General features: G+C 35.7%; 1 protein-coding gene across 4 annotated transcripts in view; it reads right to left on the bottom strand.

Annotated features, from left to right (window-relative positions):
* Positions 1–274: 274 nt before the first annotated feature.
* The window catches only part of CaMKI (Calcium/calmodulin-dependent protein kinase I), a 687,397-nt gene continuing 662,940 nt past the window's right edge, over positions 275–24,731 (bottom strand). For 2 of the 4 annotated variants that reach the window (XM_083117581.1, XM_083117579.1), the window contains 3 exons: positions 23,853–23,940; positions 17,350–17,479; positions 275–8,640 (listed from right to left, as the gene is read on the bottom strand). In XM_083117581.1, coding sequence (XP_082973707.1) covers positions 8,582–8,640; positions 17,350–17,479; positions 23,853–23,940 — 277 coding nt within the window. In that variant the 3' untranslated portion in view covers positions 275–8,581. The remainder of the gene's footprint in view (positions 8,641–17,349; positions 17,480–23,852; positions 23,941–24,731) is intronic. The other 2 variants (XM_083117582.1, XM_083117580.1) reach the window with 1 other exon arrangement.

The raw sequence follows: 24,731 nt of genomic DNA on the forward strand, positions 1-24,731 counted from the left end.
TAATAATAAAGGTTGTGTTGAGGTTGTAGATAAAAAGTGGTAATCTTGGATTAGTTTTGAAGGAGTAGCAAGGAAGTCACTTAGGATTAATATGATTTTTAAAATTCCATACATTCAATTTGAAATGTTTTCATTATTTTAAGGAGTTATAAAATTAGTATTGGCGACATATTGTCCTAAAAAATTGTCATTATTATTTGATAATTGTCAAATAATTTTTATGGAAGCTATGTCAGAATTTTGTACAGCGAGCCTACTTTTTTTTTTAAAAAAAAAACAGCAATAAAATAAACTCTAAATTACCACAATTGAGGGTGTCAATTTTCTTTTCATGAACAGAAACCTATTTTACACCATCCGTACACACTAGTTCCAATGCACACCTAAACTGACAAAAACACAACTTCTTTGATATATTACACACAACAATTTATCCAGGGAATCAGGTATCTGCTTGCAAAGGCATATAATATGAATGTTCAAAACTAGTGTTTGCTGTGGTAACTTTCATAGCGAGGGTTATAAATATATGTGCATTTGGCAGGAAATTGTAATGCATAAATTCAGAAGTTATGTTCTTGGGATAACAATGATAAGGAATGATGGAAGGACAGGGACAAGTGGCCTTTATTAGAGGTACTGCTCCAGCATTTGGTTGGAATGATTAAGGTACACCACAGAAACTCCAAGGAATAATTAAATCGGTACTCGAAATGAAATTTAACTTGAGATTAAGATATTGTACACAGATATTATAGTACCTATCTCTATCAGAGATGATAGATGCAATAAATTTTGGAAAAATATTATATTTCTTGTATTTTATATATTGTTTCTTTAGAGCCACTTTACAAATCGGGCTTCATTTTAACATACTGATAGTACATTGTGAATACCTTCAACATTAGTAATCTCAGTATACTTATGAGGTTTTGAAGAATCTAAAGATAATTCTGTCAAGAGAAACACTTTGAGATGATAAAAAATATATTAATATACTAAGGATATGTTTATGTAAGATGCTACATATGTTGGTACTCTTCCAAAATGGTTCCAATAATTATAATTTTGTTAAATGACCCAACCTAAAAAGCAAAGTAATGTCTCCAGTGGTTTTAATTTTAACAATAAGCAATATATTGTTATATACCCTCAAATTTATCTTAAAAAGCTGCATTTTAATGAACTTTCATAATAGTGTTAACTTGCATATAAAATGCCACTAACAAATTTGTGTCTATCCTGTACAAATCGCAAGTAAATATCTTATTATACTCTATGAGGAATCTGTTCAACAATAATTAATCTTGGTGACACAAGTAAAGTAATGTTTTTCTTTTCTTTTGTGTGAAGAACAAGATATGTTATGTATTTATTGACTATATAAAAAAGAAAATCTGAGACTTGAAGAAAGTGAGGAACTTATCTTTATTAACATATTCATGTATACAAATGAAAGTATACACATGTATTAGTATCCTGTTGTTCTAATACAACAGTATTACTGCTGCATTTTTAGTTATACATACTTACAGTGTCATCTTCGAAATTAATAGGATTGAACCATTAAATTGTGCAATGCGGAAGTGCGAAATCTTCTAAATTTCACGTAAGTAATTTTAAACCGCATTTACCGCAACCATCATAACAAACATTAATCCATGGTAATTTATGAGAGAGGAGCAAGGAACTTTAATTATTTCTATTTACACAATAGTTTATACCTTTGGAGACCAACATCTATTAAAACATAAAAAAATATACTTAAATAATGTGTGATGCTGATACATAAAATGGTGCAACATTGGCCAAAAAAGAAAGCAAAAATACTAATTGAAATATATTCTTGTAAGAGCTTCTTCTATAGCATCCACATTTTCAACTGTCTGATGCTACAAAAATGTGTGAATTGTTTTATTATATTTTAGCTGTTACTCTTTAATATCAAGCTACTTTTAGGAAGTGAAATCAGTGTACTAGAATATTGAACATAAATATCAGCTGAACCTACGATGACACACACTGAACTATCATCATTCAAATGTGTTTGAGAACAGTATCTATTTGGTTAATTTGCTTATTCTTGCTTTCACTGGTGTTCGGAAAGTTACTTTATGAAAAGTAACAGAGTTACAGTTACTTGGTTCAAAAAGTAAAACTGTGTTACAGTTAGTGGTGCTTGAGAAGTAATTGTAAGTTACTTTTGGCTGGAAATTTTCTTGCCAATTACACACAATCAATGATCAATAATTGTAATAAAATCAATATATGAAAACTTACATTGTTTTAGTACACAAGTCTTGATATATTTATATAATCACAACAAATAAAATGATATGATGGAACAAGGTGTCAGCTTGACTTGCTTGTTTTACTCTCTCTCTATATGCATATACCTTAAGAACATTTATTTAAGCAAGAAAGTTCTTCCCTTATAAATTAACAATTTTTATTAGAAAAAAATAATTTATTTTTAAAATATTTATAATTTTCTTCTGTGCCTTTGAATTAAAAAAAAATGTGTTCACAAGTCAGCCAGTACTTTGCATATGGTGACATGGATTCAATTTATTTGTTTCTCTCTCTCTCATTACAAGCTCAACAAGTTCCACTCTTCCGACAATGACTTCTTGACGAATTGTAATAAAGTGTGTATGTTCCAAATTTAGCATGCAATGAAGACTAGCCCATCCAGACCCCCTGAGGAGTGCCGGCCCAGGCCCGGCTCACCTGCCTGCAAATGCTGGAGAAGACACAGTTGGAAACAAAGTTGCCAAATTTATCATTCCCCAACTGGTTTTCACTTACTTTGTAATATGTTGTCAAGAACAGATTTGCAGGGTGGTACTACAGTTCAAACAGAAATCAGTTTTTTACATTAGCCATTAATGCTTTGTGATATGTTGACTCTATTGTTCTGCATATATTCGTTTTATCACATGTCGTCAAATAATTTTATCTTGTGGAATTAAACTGTTTATAAATCTGGACACACCTAAATTTGTAATTCAGTAATGTTAAGTGAAGGAAATGAACACCCATACAGTGGTATGCATAATCATTTTCCTTAGGGAGAAGATAAGGTCATAAGGGAAGGGTGAATTTTTCTTTAGTGACAAATCCCCATTATTTTCAAAATCTTCTCATGCATCAATTTTGTTTTCCTTTACGAAATTGGAAATTTAAAAAGAGAAAAGGGGAGGTAACCTCCTTCAGACATTATGTATACCATCTTTGCTGAGATCAATATATCTGACTGTGATGAATGTGGTAGGCAGAAAATGAATAAGAATTTTAGTATTTTCCTTACACAACATTTGTTTTAAGTTTGATTTATATGAATTATGGACATTTTTCACCTCTTTCACTGTGCACTGTCTATCTATTTAATAGCTTGCTGGTTCAGACTTGTATTGCAAAGCCTTTTTACATGAAAAAAACATCATATAAAAACAACAATTATGGAGAAATACAGGGTGATTCTTATAGGACCGACCCAAAAATATATTAGCTGTAATATACAATATGGCATACAGATATAAATATAATTTATACATGATGTACCTTGGATAGTGTGCCATTGATTGTGATCAGAGTATGTCGATAAAGATAAACTGGTACAGTACTATCTATAGTTTCAGGAATTTGTGCGCGATAATCCCAGAATTTTGGATATCAGTTGGTTTAGTGATGAAGGATGGTTCCACCTATCTAGATATGTAAACATACAAAATTCCAGGATTTGGGCATCCGAAAACCCACATATGATTGCTGAATCACCGCTACTGGTGTGTTGTGCGCCACGTCTGGTTTACGAATCATTGGACCGATCTTCTTTGACACAACCATGGACAGGACCTTATACTGCCGTATTTTTGACATGCAGCAGTTGGACAATGCGGAACTTACACAGAGTTATTTTCAACAGGATTCAGCAACGTGCCACACATCCAATGTGTCCATGGAACTGATTGACAGCTTCTTGCCCAACCACATCATTTTGAAAATTTCGAAAGGGTTGTGGCTCCCAAGATACCCTGACCTTACCAGTTTGGATTTTTTCTGTGGGGGTTTACTGAAGGACAGGGTGTATGCAAACAAACCACGTATATTACAAACGTTAAAGGACAACATTTCAGCTGAAATTGGGAACATCACAAGAAAAACACTGTGGAAAGTAACGGTAAATCTGCAAATGCGGGTGGAGGCATGCCTTCTTGAAAACAGAGGACACTTTCGATACATGCTTTGATCACAATCAACAGCACACTATCCAAGGTATTTCATGTATAAATTAGGTTAATATCTATATGATATATTTTATGTTACAGCTCATTTTGTTGAGTCTGTTCTACATGAATCACCCTGTTATTATAAACAGAAAATAACAAACTGTGCAAGTCATATGTTTTACCATTATTAAGCTTCATTGGTTTTGAAGAAAAGTAAATGAACTGCTATGCTATGTTTAACAGAAGAAAAACTAATTAAAATTATCAAAAATACATTTGAAGGGAAATTGAACTAATTTAATGAAATTGAGTTTGGAGAAACAAAGCATGAATTGTTATGAAGTAAACAAAGAAGCTCAAATACTTTTGAGTTAGTGCTACCAAAAATGCAAACTCATGTCATATTAAAATCATATTTATGGAACTTCAGCTAAGGAGATCTGATCTTTGTCCCATGCATCACAATATATTCAGTATATCTCAGTATCATTGCGCAAAAAGTGCATTGAAAGCCAACAAGGTGATGAATGTGGGAGAAAGACTGACCCTAACTCTACTAGGATTATAAAGAACAAATTCTGATCTTAAAATTTCACTAAAAAAGATGCTACCTTGAAAGAAAACACATTTGCCAGATGTTCCATATTTTATCCCTTTATCATACCTCTTCATTTCTAAATTTATTTTGTGTTATGATTTGCGTACATAATGTAATATTCTTCCAGTTTGCCTAGGAGGAATAAGGACACAAGTTATTTAATCCTTAGAAGTGTAGAGTGACTAGCCATGTGAGATTGTGTGTTGTAAGTGTATCTTGGGTAAGCTTGAAAAAGTTCAGGGAAACCAGGATGAAACGTCACAGATAAAATAAAAACCACTAAAAATAACTGTTAGATTATTTTGCATAATGTAATGTAATTGATTGATTAAAATAAACAGCCCACAATTGTTCAAAGACAGATCCACAAGACAAACAAAAATACTTTTGATGACTTTAGTAGTATCTGCTAGTTGGAGGCTCACTCAACTTCCAGTTTTTAGCAAAATACATGGGGAGATAGACAGTGTTTTTACCTGGTTTAAACACAGGTAAATAAAGGGAAAATCTTGCTACCTTCATATTTAGATAGTGAAGAAACATTACATACTTATGTACAGTTTGACTAATTTTACATTCCTCGATTTTACATTTTCCCACATTATACATTTTGTCTTTATGGTCCCTGTAGAATATAACAAAATTTTATTGGTTTTTACATTTTCCCCCATTGAAGATTTTTCATCTTGGTCCCCTGATAAATGTAAAATCGAGATTCAACTGTATTCTTCAATGAATTTGACAAAAAGAAAACCTTGCCTTCTAGAAACACAGCTAATGAAAAAGTGACCTGCCCTGCATATTCATTCAAATGCTGTGTCGTATTGTCTATGTCTGCAAATTTGATTGCACATGGAAAATTCTAATATATTAATGCTATGAACAATGTTTTGACATTAAATGAATAAAATAATGTATGATTGTATTTTAGTGTGCTCAGTTCTGTAATTTTTATTTCTTCTATGAGGTAACTTGGGGCAGGGGTGAGGAGGCATATATAAGATAAAAGTTAAAAAAAGATGATACAAACAGATTCTCTTGGGCCATCAATCAGGTGAGTTCTGGAAAGTTCCCAAGCTTTCAAGATAACATTGGTCTCGCCTTCAGCGTACAAGTACAGTGAAGTGACAACCTGGTTTATATGTATTTGGAATGGGAGGTTCCTGGCAGACCAATCGGGAGCCATGCCTGCTGGATCCGCACTGCTAGTTGACTATTGTTATCCAGGCCAGTTCCAGTTCGAGTCTCGTGTCACGATTCTGGGCAAAACTCAATAGAACTAAAGAATTTAATCACTAGACTCTTTGATGATTTTTTTTCTTAAAGAAATTTATTGGTCACTATACTATGATTCATTAAAATGCAGCTCACTGTTTATAAATCCATTTAATATGAAACCCTACATAGATATTTATATCTCCATTCATATTGCATCTCAAATTCTACACAAAGAAATGCTACACCATGCTTTAAACACCAAGCATAAGGCTAGTTCTAAAATTCAGAAAATTTTTAAGTACAAACCATCCAATTATTCCAAAGGCTTTTTTAGATATGTTATACTTTGACAAACGAAATTTATAGCAAAATTATAAGAATAAGCATTTTATGAATAATCATAAGACCCCAAAAATAAACTACAAAATTAAATTTATTGGTGTAATAAATCTAATCCATAGCATTACTACACCTGCCACAATTCAATTTCTAATATGTTGGAACACACTACTTTTGGTTAACTAGTATAAGAAAAATGTTAATTGCCAAAATAACTGAATATAGTTTGAAAGTTAGTGGGATACAAATGACCTTATAACACCAGCAACATTATATGTATTCTTTAAATTCAATTCCATCTTGGTTTCAGAATATTGAGATAGCAACCATTAACTAATTTTTAAGCCTTGAAAAGGTTTACACGATGCAGATGAAATATTGGTCTTGGTTTTCGACTGTTTCTTGGTTCTACATTTAGTACATTCACATTATCAATAGAATAGTTCACATCAAGCAAAACAATGAAGAAATACTATTTAAATATATTTTGGAGAAAACAAACAGGTATCATAATTTGTTGAAGCATCCCAGACAGTGTTATTTACTTAAATTATATTCACGAATTTGAGCAAATTTTGATTGAAATTGAAATATCAATGCTTTCTAGCAATTTTAAATGGGTACTTGAATATGAAGAACATCCAATTAAGTGAAATGAAAACAGAAATGTAGAAGGCATCATTATGTATGGATTAGTACTATGATGCAAGGAAGTCCTGTCTTTGTATTTAAAAAAAAGAATCTAATTTAAGGCAGGTAATACATGGATCAGTTATTTTTATCACAACAGCAAATTAACACCATGATACATGCACACAAGAACTTCTTTGAGCAGCACAACAAAACTAATTACTTGTTCCTGAAAAATTAAGTAAATTAACATTTATGGCACCAGTTGAAGTTGGAAGGACATAAAAAAAAGAAGAGGAACAAGAGATACTTCGTTAGTGGCTATCAACATGCCTGAATCTTCTTCCTCACTATGTACATGCCTGTTAATGAAAAGGAATTCACAATGTATATTACATAGTGGTGAGCTACTGCTGGCCATATGGCACTTTTCAAACAGCCTTGTATTTTAAACTACACAATAAACTGCCCCAGGATCAAATCATAGACAGCATTTATTTTAACAATAAAAATTCCAACATGTTATATGTAACCTTTATATACAAATTGCAGTCATATGAAATCAAGTATTTTCCCCTTCCTTTGAAAAACATTCCATGCATTGAGAAGTTATGTCAATGTAAAATAATGGTAATTCAAATTAGATATAAACTTATGAATGCAACAAAGACCTGACAATAAATTGCTGATTATTTACAATGTAAAACAATAATACTGCACTTGATTTGTCTTTCAAAATTGAAACAACATTTAAACATTGCAATCCCCAGAATACAATAAATAAAAGTAAAATTACTAATATGCTATTGATGATCTGTGTAGAAATGTTAAGAAGAGATTTAATAACAAATTTATACATTAAGAAAGTGGACAGCTCTTATAAACATGACTGAAATCCCACATAACGTGCATATCTTGTTTTGGTTATTAAATAAATCAATAAGCAAGGGGAAAATACTTTGGAAACTAAGAGGCAAAAATACAGCAATTAACATGTTTACTTCTGTTGATATTGTGGATAAATTATTTGAATCAACACACTACTTTCCTTTTCATTAACAGCTATAGAGGTGACAAGGGAGTCATTTCTGGCACATCATTTATTTAATCCTTTCATTTGATCCATTTTACAACTGCCAAGTACCAATTATTATCTGCATATTTCTGGATCTTTATTTTCTATTTTTTAAAATAATATAAGGGATAGATATGTAGGAGAATAACAACATTATTATTTACTCTATATGACGTATGAGCTATTATGAAGATATACATATATATACATACACACTCACACAATTTTTCAAATGTTCATCCGCAAAAAAAGTATTAAGAAATGCAAGAAAGCTTCACAAAATCATGCATGTGCATTTTGTGAGTGGACAAAAATAGAGTTCAAGGCCTTTAAACAGACACACTTTACATTACTTATGCCCACATCAAGTCTCCTAGATCTAAACACTAGTTCTCCAGAGTGCGTCAATTATTTCCTGGAGTACCATTGAGGCCAGTTCGCTGTGGGCTACATTCAGCATTACTGCTCCGAGTTGGAAGTGGACTCCGGCTACTGTTGAGTGCCATCCTCTGCATTTGTCGAATTACTGTTGCTGCATGGTATGCTTGCTGAAATATAAAGGGGCATTATCAGAAATTTCCTAATATATTGTACAGTTAACACAATCATATCAATCCCTCGAAGAATCAAGGTTGCCATAAGAAAAGTGAGGCCGTGAGCAAACGATACATAATTCATGCTATATTTTGAAGAGTTAAGGGAAATAAACCTTCAGAAACTTTATAGTCAACCTTTCATATCAAAGCAGCATGACAAGCTGCATGGGTTACTAGTCACTTGCATGTCAGGTCGGTTTCTTTCAATAGTGCACATGTGTTGTCTTGGTCTGTTGTTGCACATGTTCAGATAAGTTTTTTTATTATTATTTACAGCCTGGAGGGGCTCCATGTTGGTTCTTGCCTGTTGATGCTGCTTTGGTCTGAAAGCTACCAGACAAAGTTTATGCACAATACTCAATACAATAAAACAGGCTGATCTCCATGTGCACATAAAACAAGTCAGTTTTGACACAACCAAAGAGTTCAGATGAACAACTTGATGTTATGTTAACATATAGTCAGAACTGCCATGCTTTATGTGTTTGAATACAGGCACAGAAAGTTGAATATCAAATCATATATATAAACTGGCGTCATGACATTTATGGTAATGATGGGTCCATTGTTGGGACTAGCACACAATTGTTTTGAGTAATGTGTTTTCAGTGACATTGTATCTTTAATTGCAGTTTCTATCTCAAAGCTTGGTTTTCTGTTTTCTATAGAATATATACTCAAATCAAACTGGATATATTATTTTCTTCCTTCTGCTTTGAAGGATGAGTGCATGGATAGGTCAATTTAAAATATCCTTATTTCATTTTCACTGAATTCCTCCATCTATCCTCCTATCACATATCTATTCTTTTTAACAATCGTGAGGTCTTTCAGAGTGCAAAGCTCTGTGCAGCCATGCTTCTTTCACATTGGTAGTTTTCTAATTTGACATCACGTTCATTCCAATGAGGATGGATGCATTCCACAGCCTAGATCATTTGGTAGAGAGGTTGTGAGAAGAATGTGCTTGGCCACCGAGGTGTATGCAACCAAATGCACTGGAGGTGGTAGGGATGCCAATCTTTGCTGTAATTGTCCTAACAGAGAATAATAGGCTACAAGTGTCTACATGAAATTTTAGTCACAGATGTGACAGTCAAAAGAAGTAGAACTCAATACCACACAGACTTGGTTTTGAAACATGAACTTACCTCTTGCAAGACATGTTTCCCATTCTACAGTGATTTTCACAGCGGGGGCTAGCATGCCGGGCAGTGACAGCACATCTGCTGGCATTTAGACCCACAGCTGTACACGGACCTTGGCACTGGAGGCATCAGTGCTTCATTATCCAGATAACTGGTTTCCAGTTTGCATGTGTTTGTGAAGTATTAAGTCTTTCACAAGTGTTTTAGATTGGTTTGTTTAAGTTTATGTATTACTGGTGCTTTTCTGCAGTCTAATAATGTCACGTTATATTTTATATTTACAATTTAATACATTGAATTTTTATGTACCACTCTTACAAGAAGATAGAAGGTGCTTTGTAGCAGATTTCCCAGATCTTCCTGTTCCACACAGAGACAGTGTTTTTGAAAACTTGTGAACAAATTTAGGGAAACAGGTTCTGTTCTTGATGAGAAGAGTGAAATGATGTGTTCTTATTGAGGAGAAACAAGACAATTGGAGCACGATTGGATTGGAACATACTCCTGAAAAATCTTTCCGATGCCTTGCACAAGAAATACATTTCCATGTCAACTGCATGGCGAGCTACCAAACTATTAAACCTGAAGCCATACATTAGAAGAATTGAAAGAAAACATCACGAGAGAAATTGAAGCAATTTCAGAAGAGGAAATGATACGTGTTAGTGAAAATTTCCTTAAAAAAATGCTGTAAATGTGTGGAAGCAGCAGGACATTTCCAACACCTCTTGTAACAAGGTACGTGATTATTTTAATTGTAACTGTCAATGTAATTGTTCAAGCTTTTTTCGTTAGTCATTACATAGCTAATGGTTCCAGTTTCATGAATGTTGCATTAGGTTTGCCGGCAGACACGCTCTCATTGTTGGTGCGTTAGCCGCCACTTTACGACCAACCATTACATTTAAAAAAAAAAAAAAAAAAAAAATGCCACTGTCACATATTATCAGCACAAAATAAGTACTTGACTGATTACTTGATGTGCGAGATCCTCCCTCCCTTCATCCTAAAAGAGGTTAATAAAGATCTGACAATGTGTATTCAGATAATATTTTTTGCTAATCTCTGTTATGGCTGCAGGGGACATAAGACCAAGGAGTCTGGGTCATGGTGCATGACAAAATATAACTGACAGGATGACTAAAGTAATAGAGATGCTTGACTAAAGTCCACTTTGTTTGACAATTTTCCAATCTACCAACTTTCTAATACATTAGTAGGGTCATCGTGATACTAATCACCAGGGATACAAATTTATGAAAAAAGAAAAAGCTAGATCAGCGGTATATAACAGCAAAGAAAAAAAATTCCCTACCCTTCTGCATGGTGATGAAAACAACATACAAAAATGACTAAATCGGTTAGCTTCTTCAATTGTGCGAGTAGATAGTTTGAGTTAATTTTATTGTGTAAATTATTTTGGAGTGTCCAGTTATGATATGGTGTCTATTCTATTTGAAAAAATGTTTTCTTATAAAATTTGATGAAATTAAAGAGACTTATCCAACAAGGTGTCACTTGACCCCTTTTCCCCCCATTTAAAATTTTCGAGGTACCTTCTGATGCACCATCAGGCTGGGAAGGGGAAATTTTGGACAACATGAAAAATGAAACACTCAATTAGCAAATGAATGCTTGTGTGACCTGGTTAGCAATAGAAAAGCAGAGTAGGTGAGGTCAGAAAATGTGCAGGAGGTCTTACAAATTTGATCTAACTGAGAACTATGATAATGAGATTGGTGGGGGGAAAAAATGCTACCTGACATCTATATCTTCCAACACAACTGTGCAATGCAAACACCCAGCATGTTTCTTATCAAATTCGGTAATATTTCGCAAAAACGATGGTCACTTCACAGTATATTTCATCACTAGGGATGTCATTATTTGCAAGATCTTAAAAATTACATAGGATTTTCAAGTCCATATTGATTGTTAGACTTCTATGGATAGATTTATTTGGATGATCTTTCAGTTCAGCAAATGTATCTCTCTAACTTTAGCATTCTTTGATATGAATAGACAGACAGAGTCATATAAGGGTAAATCTCATTAGCTCTGATTAGTACCCCAACATAGTACGTTTGACTTTGAACACAATTTTTGTCAAGGGAATGAAACAAGTAGGTCAAGATGTATGGCACAATGCTAAATTAATCAGTTTTCTAATTCTTTGGTTCAGGTTGAACACCAAGTGTAGCTTTTTAAAGAGCTGTAATATTCCAAAAGTTCTCTCACATTGCAATCAATCCATGTGAACCTTCACCCCAATATTCTCACCTCTTCTCTTGAAGATGACCAAATAAGAAAGCAAAAAATTTTTAAATATTATTTGTGCCTATCCTCTCAAGCTTGCAATAGCTACGGTCCAACACACATTTACAATAAAATTTCATGCAAGAAATTACCACAATTTAGAAAAAAATGAGATTACATGATTACACAAGATTAACAAATTTTAGAAACTGTGCGATCTCTCACAAATGAATTTCTTCATTTTTACAGGAGAAAGTACTTACGGAATTGAGTTTCTATAGATTGTTAAGCTGTATCACATTGTGTTACGAACTGTTTCATTGAATTTCCATTTAAACAAAAAAAAAAACCTCTGTTATTTTTTTTAAACTTCTTCCCAACACCACTTTGCAATAATGAGGATGAATGTTGAACTGATCAAATAGATGACAGCACAAACAAAATGTCCATAACTAACTGAAAATTTGATAGGACCCTTGGCCTCTAAGCAAATTACACTAACCAATCTACCATAGAGTCCCGCACCTTGGTTGCACAGTCTAAGGCACAAGCTTTCAGCTCTAGCTACGGGACGTGTGTAGGTTCAAGTATCCTGGGGGAATACTCCTGAGATTTCAGGCTGTGTATGGGAGCGGTACCCAACAACCATTAAGTAGTTACGAACGAGTAGCGTAACCCAGTCATAGAAAACCTGCAACAATGATTAGGGATTTGTCGTGCTGACCACATGTCACCCCGTAACTGGTTGGATGATCAAGTGGGAGTGAGGTAGACGTCTGTATGTAGGGACTGGACCTCACGGGCAGTTATGCCATGGTTTATTGTTATATATATTATAATCTGCCATAGAAGCTGGAGATTGTGTCATACAAAATGATCTAGTTTATGAAGAGAATCTCTCTTAATTTCTCCTCATTATTATCCCATTTTAAATTTAGCCTTCCCTACTCATAAAAGTTCTTGGTTATTATAGTGCATATATATATTTGAGACTAGCAAGGCATTATCATTTCTCTGAAAGGAAGATTTTCATTCTGTTGACTATTTTTTTCTGAATTTGCAACACTAAATTTAAGATGTACTACTTTTGCGTGTATATATGTGCATTATCAAACATTTTATTTCATTGCCAAGTTTACTTGTTTAATTTTTCAATATTAAAATAAACAAAAAATAAAAGATATTTCAGTCCATTTAAAAATAGCCAATTCATGTGGAACTGAAAATTTCAAAAGCTACCAAGAATTATTATTACTATTTTTTTTTATTATGTGATATCAGTTGACATGAAATAAACAAAAAGATAGGCCTTGGTTGTGGTAGGCTTATAGGTGACACCTTCTGCTTGTTAGTGCTTGTTATTTAATATGAAATAAATCTCCTTAACAAAACTAAAATTGAAGACAGAACTTACCAAGAAAATACTATATTGTTTGAGAATTCACTTATGCTTTAATATGGAGTTCAGTACCAAAACTAAAACCTTCATCCAAGAGCTCCCTAATATTAATGGTTTTCTAGGTACACCACCATGGTATCACTTATAGAGGGTGTTTCTAAGGTTTGTTTCCAACGCGTAGGAGGTGATTCTACAAGTGAAAATAAACACAGAAGTTCATGTGACGAAATGCCGAAAACGGCACCCATTCGGATTTATTGAAGTGAGAAAAAGTGCGAAAATTATGCTTACAAGGAAATAGTGGCACAACGGCCAACCATATGACCGCGGCGAAGGGCATTCCACAAACAAATGTGGCATGCTCTATTTAAAAAAAGTACATGGCAGATGTGTGACGTTGATGCGCAAGGGAAGCGAATGGGTTTGTTGAAGTCATGGGGGTAGGGAAGGGTTTAGCGAGATGTGTTATCAATGGAAAGTGATATGTGGAGACTGACAACCAAGAAGAAAGTAAATATCCATAGTGGATATCACCATTACGTAGAAAAACAAAGATGGTGGTGGTGCTGCGCTAGGTTGCAAATGTGTCGACATGTTCACTGTGTGCATAGTGGAGGTGCCGAGGGAACCACATCACAGACGAGTTTAAAACTGTCTGCCATTAACTTCCACACAGAGATGGACACCACTGAATCAACAATTGTCTAGTGCAAGCAAACGCCACGGCGGTGTCTGCTATCGTCGCTGTGGTGACATTAATGTGTGCAACAAGATCCTTGGCTGACACGACAGGTGTATATGAGGCATTTTATCTCTCCCTATAGAAAGAAGTCCAGGGGAGTGATGTCCGGCGATCTTGCTGGCCATGGCACAGGCCAGGCCCACCCCTACCAATACACCGATTGTGGAACAAGCCAATAAGGAAGTGATGCACATTTTGATCGAAATGTGGTGGTGCACCATTGTGTTGGAACTATAGTCCTTGCCTCAGTGCCAAGGGCATGTCCCCCAACAGTTCAGGCAAAACTTCACGAAGAAATGCATGATATGTGCCACCACACAGGTGAACAGGGGAAATGTATGGCCCAATCAAATGGTCATGCACTATCCCACACCACACATTAACCGCAAACCTGTGCTGATGGTGTGCCACAAGAATTGCATGTGGGTTTGCAAAACCTTAAATGTGACTGTTTTTACTATTGAACATGCCAGTTTTGGTGAACCTTGCTTCATCGATCCACAACACCCTGTCCGTCAAATTCAGGATAGTTCCCATCTGATGCAAAAACCATTGGCAAAACACAACATGTGGGCCAAAGTCCTGAGGTAAAAGGTCTTGTACCTTTTGGAGTTTGAAAGGGTACATCCCCTCTTCGGACAGGACACACCATACATTAACATGGGAGGTGTTGTGAGCATTGGCTATAGCATGCGTACTGGTGTCAGGACGATCCCTGACAGCATTTAACATCACATCCACAAACTGATCTGTGCGCAAACATCGTGGTCTTCCAATTTCTCGATGGGTTGGTAGCACTGATCCTGTTTCCTGAAGTCGAGTATGCACTCTTTGAAAGAAGGTGTGCGATAGCAGCCTCCTATTTGGAAAACATTTTCCATACAAACGCCGTGCTGCATGGATATTACTTCATGTCTCGCCATAAATGAGATGCATGTCTGCCAGCTCCTCTGCAGTGTACGCAGCCATCCCTATTGCTGGATATCTGCCGACCCGTAGACGACGAAACTAGTGCACTGTACATGATGGGCCATGCCTATCGAAACACCTAGCAGTGCCTATTGTGAGATTTGCCCAATTCGCCAAGTTCACATCCTTCCACTTGTATGTATTAAACTGCAAACATGTGATGGTAACCTGATGCATGGTGATGCTGATATCGCAGTACGTGAAGCATGAATGGCAGCAACTGGTGCTTTCCTGCCAAAAGAAAACTACTGTGTTAGCGCCCCTAGCGGGAAATGCCAAAGTCAAGGTCATGCTTCGGCCTTTCTGCATGTGGGTACATACAAATATTGACAACACAACATCGTGACCAAAAACATCACCCACATTACATTGCCCGGGTCACCCATGCTAATCACTCCATAAAACCCTTCCACCCCTTGACTTCAACAGACCCATTCGCTTCCTTTGGGGAATCCTTTGCACATCAACTTCACACATCTGCCATGTGCTATTTTGAATAGAGCATGCTGCATTTCTTTGTGGAAGGCCCTTCGCCGCGGTCATATGGTTGGCCGTTGTGCCACTATTTCCTTGTAAACATAATTTTTGCACTTTTTCCCACTTCAATAAATCCAAATGGGTGCCGTTTTCGGCATTTCGTCACATGAACTTCTGTGTTTATTTTAACTTGTAGAATCACCTCCTACGCATTGCAAACTAACTTTAGAAACACCCTGTATATACATTTATTTTAAAGATACGTTGCTATTAAAATTTTCTAATCTAGCAGTTGCTTATTCTCCTCTTACAAGAAGCCACATATATATACACCACTTCCTAGACTATACATTTAAATGTAAGCATAAGCAAACACTAAGTCAGTGGCACTAGGCAAAAGGTGTTCCGGTTTTCTATATTTAGCATTTACTATTCACTATAGGGCTGACTAAAACACAGCAGGATCATGGTATGTTGAAAGTGAAAAAATGAGCTTCTATATTATGTGACCTAAAATATGTAAGCTGCTTGCAATTATTCCTTGCAAGCATTCATTCACACACATGTATACATATCCACACACACATGCACACGAACACATCCACACCCATACACACGCACACACACACAATCACTCATCCATAACATCAATGAAAAAGTTTTAACTTCAAAAATATTACGAAGAAAATTCCTGTAAATTTCACACAACTTTTATCTCAATGAATGTTGCATAAATGCTAATATGCAAAGAAAGAAAAAGAAAAAGCATTTTACTGGATGATAAAATTAAAATGGCATTCATTGTACACATTCTTGATCTCTGCCATTCTGGAGGTGATGGGATCAGCATCATGCTCCGGCCACTTTTACTCTCCTCCCAGGTACTCATTGATTAGAGGCTGGGTGAGCCCCAGATCTGCTTTATGCAGGGACAAGGCCACAAAAATTCTGACATTAGATCACCCACCCCGGGAATCAAACCCAGGTCTCCCACGTGGCAGTTAGATGCCCCACTGACTATACCACCGTGTGACACTCGCAAATGAACACCCAAGCCAGGACTTGAACCTGAAAACTTCAGTGGTGAGATCACAAGTTAATCACTTATTGTGCTCAGTCACTGAGATAGGGTGAAAAGGTTGCAGGCATTATAAATATTTTTCTGATGAGAAAAATTTGGTTTCTTTATAGACAGACTACATATTGCACATTTGTTGTCATGTAGCTGGAAAGTAAAAGTACTTCAGAGTGACAGGAATTTTCTCCTCTTACCCAGAACTCAACTAAACCTGACACACATGCTTCTGATCATCATGCAATATACAACTGTCACAATACATGTGGATTGTTAAAAGCATTAGCTTGGTAGCTCTCTGCAATTGCACTGCTAACATCACCTGATAGCATATCAAGATTGGACCCTAATTTCAAGTTACCAGAAATGTGTGTTCATCTTGACTTGATTGTCATAAAATGCTAAAAATTTGTACTTCTTTGAATATAAAAGTACATGAAACACAAATGCAACAGTAAGAAGCTGGGTGATCTCAACACTTTTAAGTCCCACATCATTCTTTCACCAGCAATCAGGGTAATGCACACAGTTTCTAATGCACATCCTAGGGAACAAACATTGCTTCAGCGTCTCACAACATATGACACATGAATACCTTCTTCTTCTATCTCTGCTTCTTCTTGGATAGTTGTACACTTATGGGTCTCATCAACATCCATGCTACTAGAATTATTAAGAGCTAATCTCTGCATCTTGTGTACCATAGCTATTGCGTGCATTAATTGCTGTGAATAGAACATGAAGACAAGTCAGTTTATTAGGGATCCTGAAATGCAGACTGTACTAGTTCCAATGGGAGAAACCACAGTCATCTCTGAATATCAAACTTTCATTCTATCCTTTCTTCTGAAAGAAAATCCGCATGTAGCATACATATAAATAAGCCATGAATTTGTTGTCACTGATGTGTGTGACAAATTAAATAAGCTTTCACACATTGACTTGCATATAACATTGTGCCATTACCCTTCGAGTGCAAATTATTTATTGTTATTTTAAGCCATGAAGTATGGTATATTTGTACTGACTTTTTGGTGAAAGTTTTTCTAGTCATCTTGAGAACACGCGCATATTTCCTAATCTGGTTTTTACATTCCAATATAATATGAAAAACACTATAGTAAGTAATAATTGAATTTCTTGTTTCCTTACAAAGTAATGTGTTTAATATTCTCTTGAGATTACAGGGCCACGAGTGTTATATTTTAGAGAAGATGTCTCCAGAGCAATGCAAGTGCATGTGTTTCACCTAATCATACTACATGTACATTGAACAGAGTTTTCACTTCTGAAACCCGATATTGCTTTCTGAAAATAATGATATCCCTCACAATATGTACATGCATAATTGAAATCTGCAGGTTACACTGTCACTGCTACCAACTGTTAGATTCTAAAATCACACAATGCCCAAACAAACTTTCAATCTCAATGTAGTCCATCAAGAGTAGAAGCAGAAAACATTTCCTTTTAATTTGGCATACACAGGACATGCACTACATAGAAATATAAGTGCAAAATGCAACTTCAACCAATTCTTGAACCTGGGTCTCGGGAATACCATGTCATTGTTCTAAACCGAGCTACAGAGTCAGGCCTGGTTTTGTCAGATTTTTCACTTGGTAGAGCAAAAGCACAAAATGGTCAAACTTGCATTTTTCATTTAAATTTCCACTAAGTTTATCTCCTGTGTGTAATAAATTGTAAGGTGATACAGAGCTCCATGTTGGGAGATAAGTGCCCTGTTAACATCATCAATATTTCAAAGGCAACAGATTCTGTTGCAGTATCACTGACAGATATTCCACGCAGGTAAAACAGCAGAAGCAAAAATGAATGCGAAACCAGGGCTAGCTTGCATTTTTCCATTTAAATTTCTACATGGGAAACGTTTGCCTTATGCTCAAGAAATGCATCATAGGTTTAAACATTTATTTGAATGAAGCATTAGAGATGGAGATTAATATATTTCTAAAGTTTCATTTCCTCCATGGCACATCAAAATGCAGCCATAAAAAATCAGTAAGCACATATATTTGAATCCTTGTTTCCCAATCCATAACACACAGATAAATTATTGTCTTTCAGGGATTTAATTATGAAAGGAAATGTTATCCCAAATTTATGTGAATAAATTCTAAAGTTTGATAACACTGTTTACATTGCCAGATGCTACCACTATAGCTTAGCACTCAGCAAGCGACCAGTATTTTGATCTGTCAGCACTGAAGTATGTGGAACTTGTGGATTTTTCCTGACAGCTCTCCCAGGAAATGTTTAAGTCCACTTTATGCTCATACTGGACTTAAAGTTTAAAGCAGAGTCTGATACAATGGAAAATAGAATGCATGACCCTTTCATTAAAAACTGACAACATCAGTCACTATGCTATTGGGGAAGCCTGCTTATTTGTTCCAACACAGCTGGTGAGCCTCATAAGTCCACTAGAAAAATACCAGTTGATGCAACATCCACCTATATTTTTGTTAGGCCTGTTGCACATTAGGCCTGATAGCTTACAAATATGTTTGCATGTCACTATTTCTGCCCTGAATCAATTTTAACTGAAAATCTTTCATGTCACAAACATTGGAAATCCACCCTTTTAGGCTTTATGTAATTCCACAGCAGGTACAAAATTAAGCAAGCCATTGATTACAAAACAAAATAAATTCAGAATAACCATTCTATGAGAAATGTACCATATTGACTGAACGTGCAAACATGTATACTTTCACTCACATCTACCTGTCTCAAACCTGCTTTCTCTCTCTCTCTTACACATACACACACACACACACACACACACACACAAATGCAGCATTTTTTCCAATGTATTTATTAATTACCTCCTATATTTTAATACCAAACCTACCACCAATATGTATTATTTATGTTTCTACTTCTCCAAATTATAGCATCATGTCTTCACTAAACTAATTCTCTAGCATCTTGCTTAAGATGTAAAAGGAATTAAAAGGCACACACAAAATGCACTGCTGGACAATTGCTAGGGAACAGCAGAAGTTCTGCAGACATCTCTGTGCAGCGGCTGTGTACCTGCATACCACTACAAGTAGACGGCACTAGGAAGTAGTCTTTACCTGTGGAAGAAACAACAGTGCTATTGGAGCGTATGTTACTGGGAAACCCAGCTGAAGTCAGTCTGTTGGCATGGACCGAGGGAGACAGTCGAAAGTGGTAGTGAGCAAAAAAGTTAAGTGATGAGCAGTTACACATAAATCCTGTCGTGTAAAGTGAAGCTGCTGTGGAAGGATGGCTGAAAGGTGTCATCTCAGTGATTATGATCATGGAAGGGCAGTTGGTAGGCTTGAAACAGGTCAAAGTGTCACCGAAGTTGCATGTGAGATGAGTGTGTTCAAAAGTGTGATTTCCCGACTAAAGAAAGCCGCTGTAACCAGAGGAACAGTCGAGTGTGTGCATGGTGGAGGTTGAGGAAGGAGTACAACAGTCCGATAGGATTGGTATGTAGCGCAATTGGCAAGAAGGAATCGAACCACAACTCCTGTACAGATTTCTATGTATCTTGCAAGTGCTTCAGGCACCCATGTATCCCCTAATACCATTTCATGGCAACTGCATAGTGTCAGCTTATATACTCGGAAGCCAGTGAAGTGTGTTCCATTATCTCCCACCTACTGCCATGCCAGATTACAGTGGTGTATGGAACATCATGAGTGGGGTCAAAGGGACTGGTCCAAGGTGATGTTCTCAGATGAGTCCAGGTTCAGTGTGACAAGCGATTCTGCTCACCAGCTGGTGGGGAAGCCATTACCATCCACAAAACATACGTGAATGTGACACGTAAAGTGGTCATAGTGTCATGGCCTAATGCAAGAACACCACTGCATATCTTCGCAGCCGAGTCGGTAACGTGAGACTGGTATGGTACAGAGATTGTGGAGGGATATGATAATCTTTTCCATGGTGCAATAGGTCCCAACTTTCTTTTCATGGATGACAAAGCCTGTTCCCACAGAAGCTCTCATTGCGGAGATACTGGAGAGGAAGGACATCAAGCGAATGGCACAGCATGAAAATTCGCCAGACCTCAATTTTATAGAACATGCCTGGGATGCTCTTGGAAGACGTGTTGCGCAGAGGAAACCACCACCCCGAACTCTCCAGAAACTGAAAACTGCATTAATGGATGAATGGGACAATATACTGATGGAAGTTCTGAACAGCCCTGTGAAGAGTATGCCCCAGAGATGCACACAGTGCATTTCTGTCCAAGGTGGTCACACACCTTATTGATTGGACCAGATGCTGACATTCATAGCGTCATTACTTCTTCATGTCACCATTCCTTCAAGCTCTGTTAGTTCTGGTCCTATTTCTTTCCATGGTGTGGACTCCCAGTTATACTGTGTCAATAAATTTGGTGTCATGTGTACACTTCTACATGGTGTTCTAGTGTATCTGGACAAATGCCTGCGAACATTGCATCCCAATATGTTTTTGTTCTTTAGCAATTGTCCAGCAGTGTATTATTTTTTTTTATTCTTTCACACTTTCCTGGCTTTAGAGCTGCTTCTTAAGTCATGTGAGCTATGTTCCAATTTAAGATTTACTTACATTACATGTAATTATCTTCCTAACTTGGATTGTAATAAAAATTTCTGGAACAATAAATTTCAACCCCCTTCATATTTATCTCTTATTTTGTATGTTTGATATCTTGTCAGTGATGGTGCCAGAGAGAGAGGTTGGAGTAGTCACTCTCATTAACCCCTCCCTCACTCCCAGCAAACATGATAAATTAGGTAAACAAACAATCTTTTAGCTGAAATTTGCATTCTTGTGTAGTGCTTAGGGATATATTAATTGTAACTGCCCCCTCCCCAAAAGATATTCCCACCCCCTCTGCCTCCCCACTCATTTGTTTGATATGTACTGCAATGTGTATATGCAATAGTATCAATGGCAGGAATGAATAGAAATTAAACAGATTTTATATCCACTTCACAATTCACACAAATCCCATTGTTAAAATTCTACAGGAACTTAATTCCTCATTGTTTCAACATACAACCACCAATCTCTCTAACACCCAAAACACATACACACCCAAACACACCCACTTGCCACACAGAGATATTCATAAGTGACCGCAGTGTTTCTGGATCACTGTCACATCCCTGTATGGAAAGCCGTTCACATACTCAAAAAAACCTAAAACTTCACCGCTGTTTCATTGTCTAATTTCTGTGGTACGGTATGGTACGGGGTTACTGAAACTTGGCTATAAAAGTTTAAAATATAACTGTATGAGGAGAGGCGCTACATTCTAGTAATGCATCCCACATGTTAGCAAAAGCTGTCCCATCTTTAAACAGTTAAAATATATTTATCTTCCTTTATCATTTTATCCATCAATTTATGTTATTTTCAAACCTTGTCTTGCTTTCAATTCACATCTTGCAGAAAGACTCCTCACTCCTTGTTGTTAGAATATCTTCATACAGAGCATGAAACCCAGAACTCTCTCACTAAACCTATTTTTATAACAACTAGAATTGTATATTTTTTGATCACACTAATTTTAAACTGGATAGTGCCTTGAGTTTTAACACAAGATAACATTTAATTTTCTCTCATTTTTTGTACTTTTATATACAAAAAAGTGCTGCATGTTTAATTTTGTCAGTGTGTGCTTTAAATACAGTTTATGTTTAGATAATTGGAAGTGATAAGTGGAATCTGAACTATTGTGCAATATGCCTCCACCAGGGATCGAACCTGGTACTCCTTGATTACAAGCAGAGCATGTTACCACTAAACCACTGGGAAGGCCCATGTTTTAATTTTATAATTTGCATACAAGTGTTCTGGAATGTTATATAGAGGAATCAATCACATATTTATTAACTTTTGCACTGCATATTGATACTGTCAGGTTATCAGAGATGATACTGATGGGTGTTCATGATGTAGGGGTTGAGTTAAAGGTAATAATGCTAGACTATATTCAACGATTTTGAGACAAGTTATGTTGGAACATATGTCTGAATGACTTTCATGTTAAATATCCTTTACAAAATGTTGTTATATTTATTATTATTTATTGCACTCACATAATACAAGTTAGACACACACACTCCTTTAAAAAATATTCCTTTTTACCAGTTACAAATTTATCAATTTCAAATATAATATAATGAAATGATACTGTGGCAAAAGACCCAACATTGTGTAGAAAACAGAACCTATGACCTCCCTCCATTCATTACATTATAGGCTATATTTCGTCATATATTATTCAGGAAATAGATTGTTCTGCAGTTAAGAAAATTATCTGAAAACATCTTCCTAACACTTATTCTTCAAGAAAAGGTTTAAAATATAAAAAAATCAAGGACCTTTGAAGGTCACAATAAGTGAAGATAGAATTTGCTATGGTGTACACAAGTTTACCAAATATGGGAACTGGAATAAAGTTTCAGCACTATTTATGCTGAAGGAGCAGAACTGGTACTTCTTTCTTATTTAGAAAGCAGCACATTCTATGAATAAACTTTGTTTACTCTTCCTTACGCAGGATTTTTTTTTTCCTTTTCCAAGTCTTTAAGTCTCATTGTGTGACTAAGTGACTATCATCCACTTATGCATTTCCTTCTACTCTTTACATTCTACCTATAACCCAAACAATTTAAAATACACTGTTTTATTTTCCACGCACCTTTCTTTTATTTTCAGTCTTTGATTTAAAAAAAAGCTAAACTGTGAAAAACTTGGCTCTGAGCATTTGTAAATGTATGAATTCATTTGGATTAATAAAATTTTCTATTTTTCATGTCTACAGAGGAAAAATTACATAGAATTCATGCATAATTCCCAGACCCAATAATCCACGCATAATTCCCGAAATTCAAGCAATTCCCGGTGAGTAGCCACCCTGAATTAGGGAGTAAATTTATAGTGATGTTCTTCACTGGCAACACTGAATTAATACTACATTAAGTTTAAATGAATTTCAGCTTCTTAATTATAATTTTACAACAGAAAGAAAATAATAATTTCATTTAAATTCAGAGTAAAAATTGTAAAAGGAAGTCAAAACTTAGAAAAACTAACCTTCCATCTAGATTTTGCAAAGTTCTTCTTCAGTTGCTCTGATACAGTGCCATGGATATTCTTGTTACTGGCAGCATTTCCTGAGATCCTAAAAGCACAAGAAAAAAATTTCATTATCGAATATATTTTGTATGAAAAGCAACGAAAGTATTTTCACAAGATATCAACATTGTGAATTATTACATTAATTTTCTTATGAATTATTATATATGTATAGAAGCTAAACAGAACTGTACTTATGTTTCAAGACAGAATCTAAACCATGCTATGTATCCTCACTAGGAAACAAACCTCAGACTTATTTGTAATAATAATAATAATAAGGTTATAAGACATACTTTATCAAAGAAAAAGAAAAAAAAGCTTAATCAAAAACTAGCATTCCATCACAGTAAAAGTAGGAAGATTATCAGATATACTAGTATCTTAAAATTTAAATGTTATGATTGCACTGAATGAGTAGGTACACTTCTTCAAAAATTATCTGAACACCCTACAATATTTCAAAGTCCAGAAATCATTAACGTGGCAACACAGATCTTGAGGGTCAGCTGCGAATAGCCAACTTTAAGACAGGCCCCTCTACCAACATTTAATTTCGTCAGTTTGTCTTCTAAAACATTTAGAGCTCCCTCTCTCAATGCAATCCTCAAAATAGTTTGCCTTTCTATGGCTTCCAGGTTGATTCCAGTTAGACAGTCCAGCTCTTACTTCTTGTGGCTTCTCAATAAAATCAATTTTACACTATGAAGTTACCAGCCCCATGAGCAACCCCCAACCTGGAGGACCAGGTAATTTGCTACTGAGGTTTTCTTCCCCAGATATTTTATTTCCCTGATACACCATATCTACTGGGCCTTCAACTATCTGCCAGCCGGG

Source organism: Lepisma saccharinum, chromosome 2 (assembly GCF_977018435.1).
Source record: "Lepisma saccharinum chromosome 2, izLepSacc3.1, whole genome shotgun sequence".
In the NCBI taxonomy this organism is placed as follows: Eukaryota; Metazoa; Arthropoda; class Insecta; order Zygentoma; family Lepismatidae; genus Lepisma; species Lepisma saccharinum.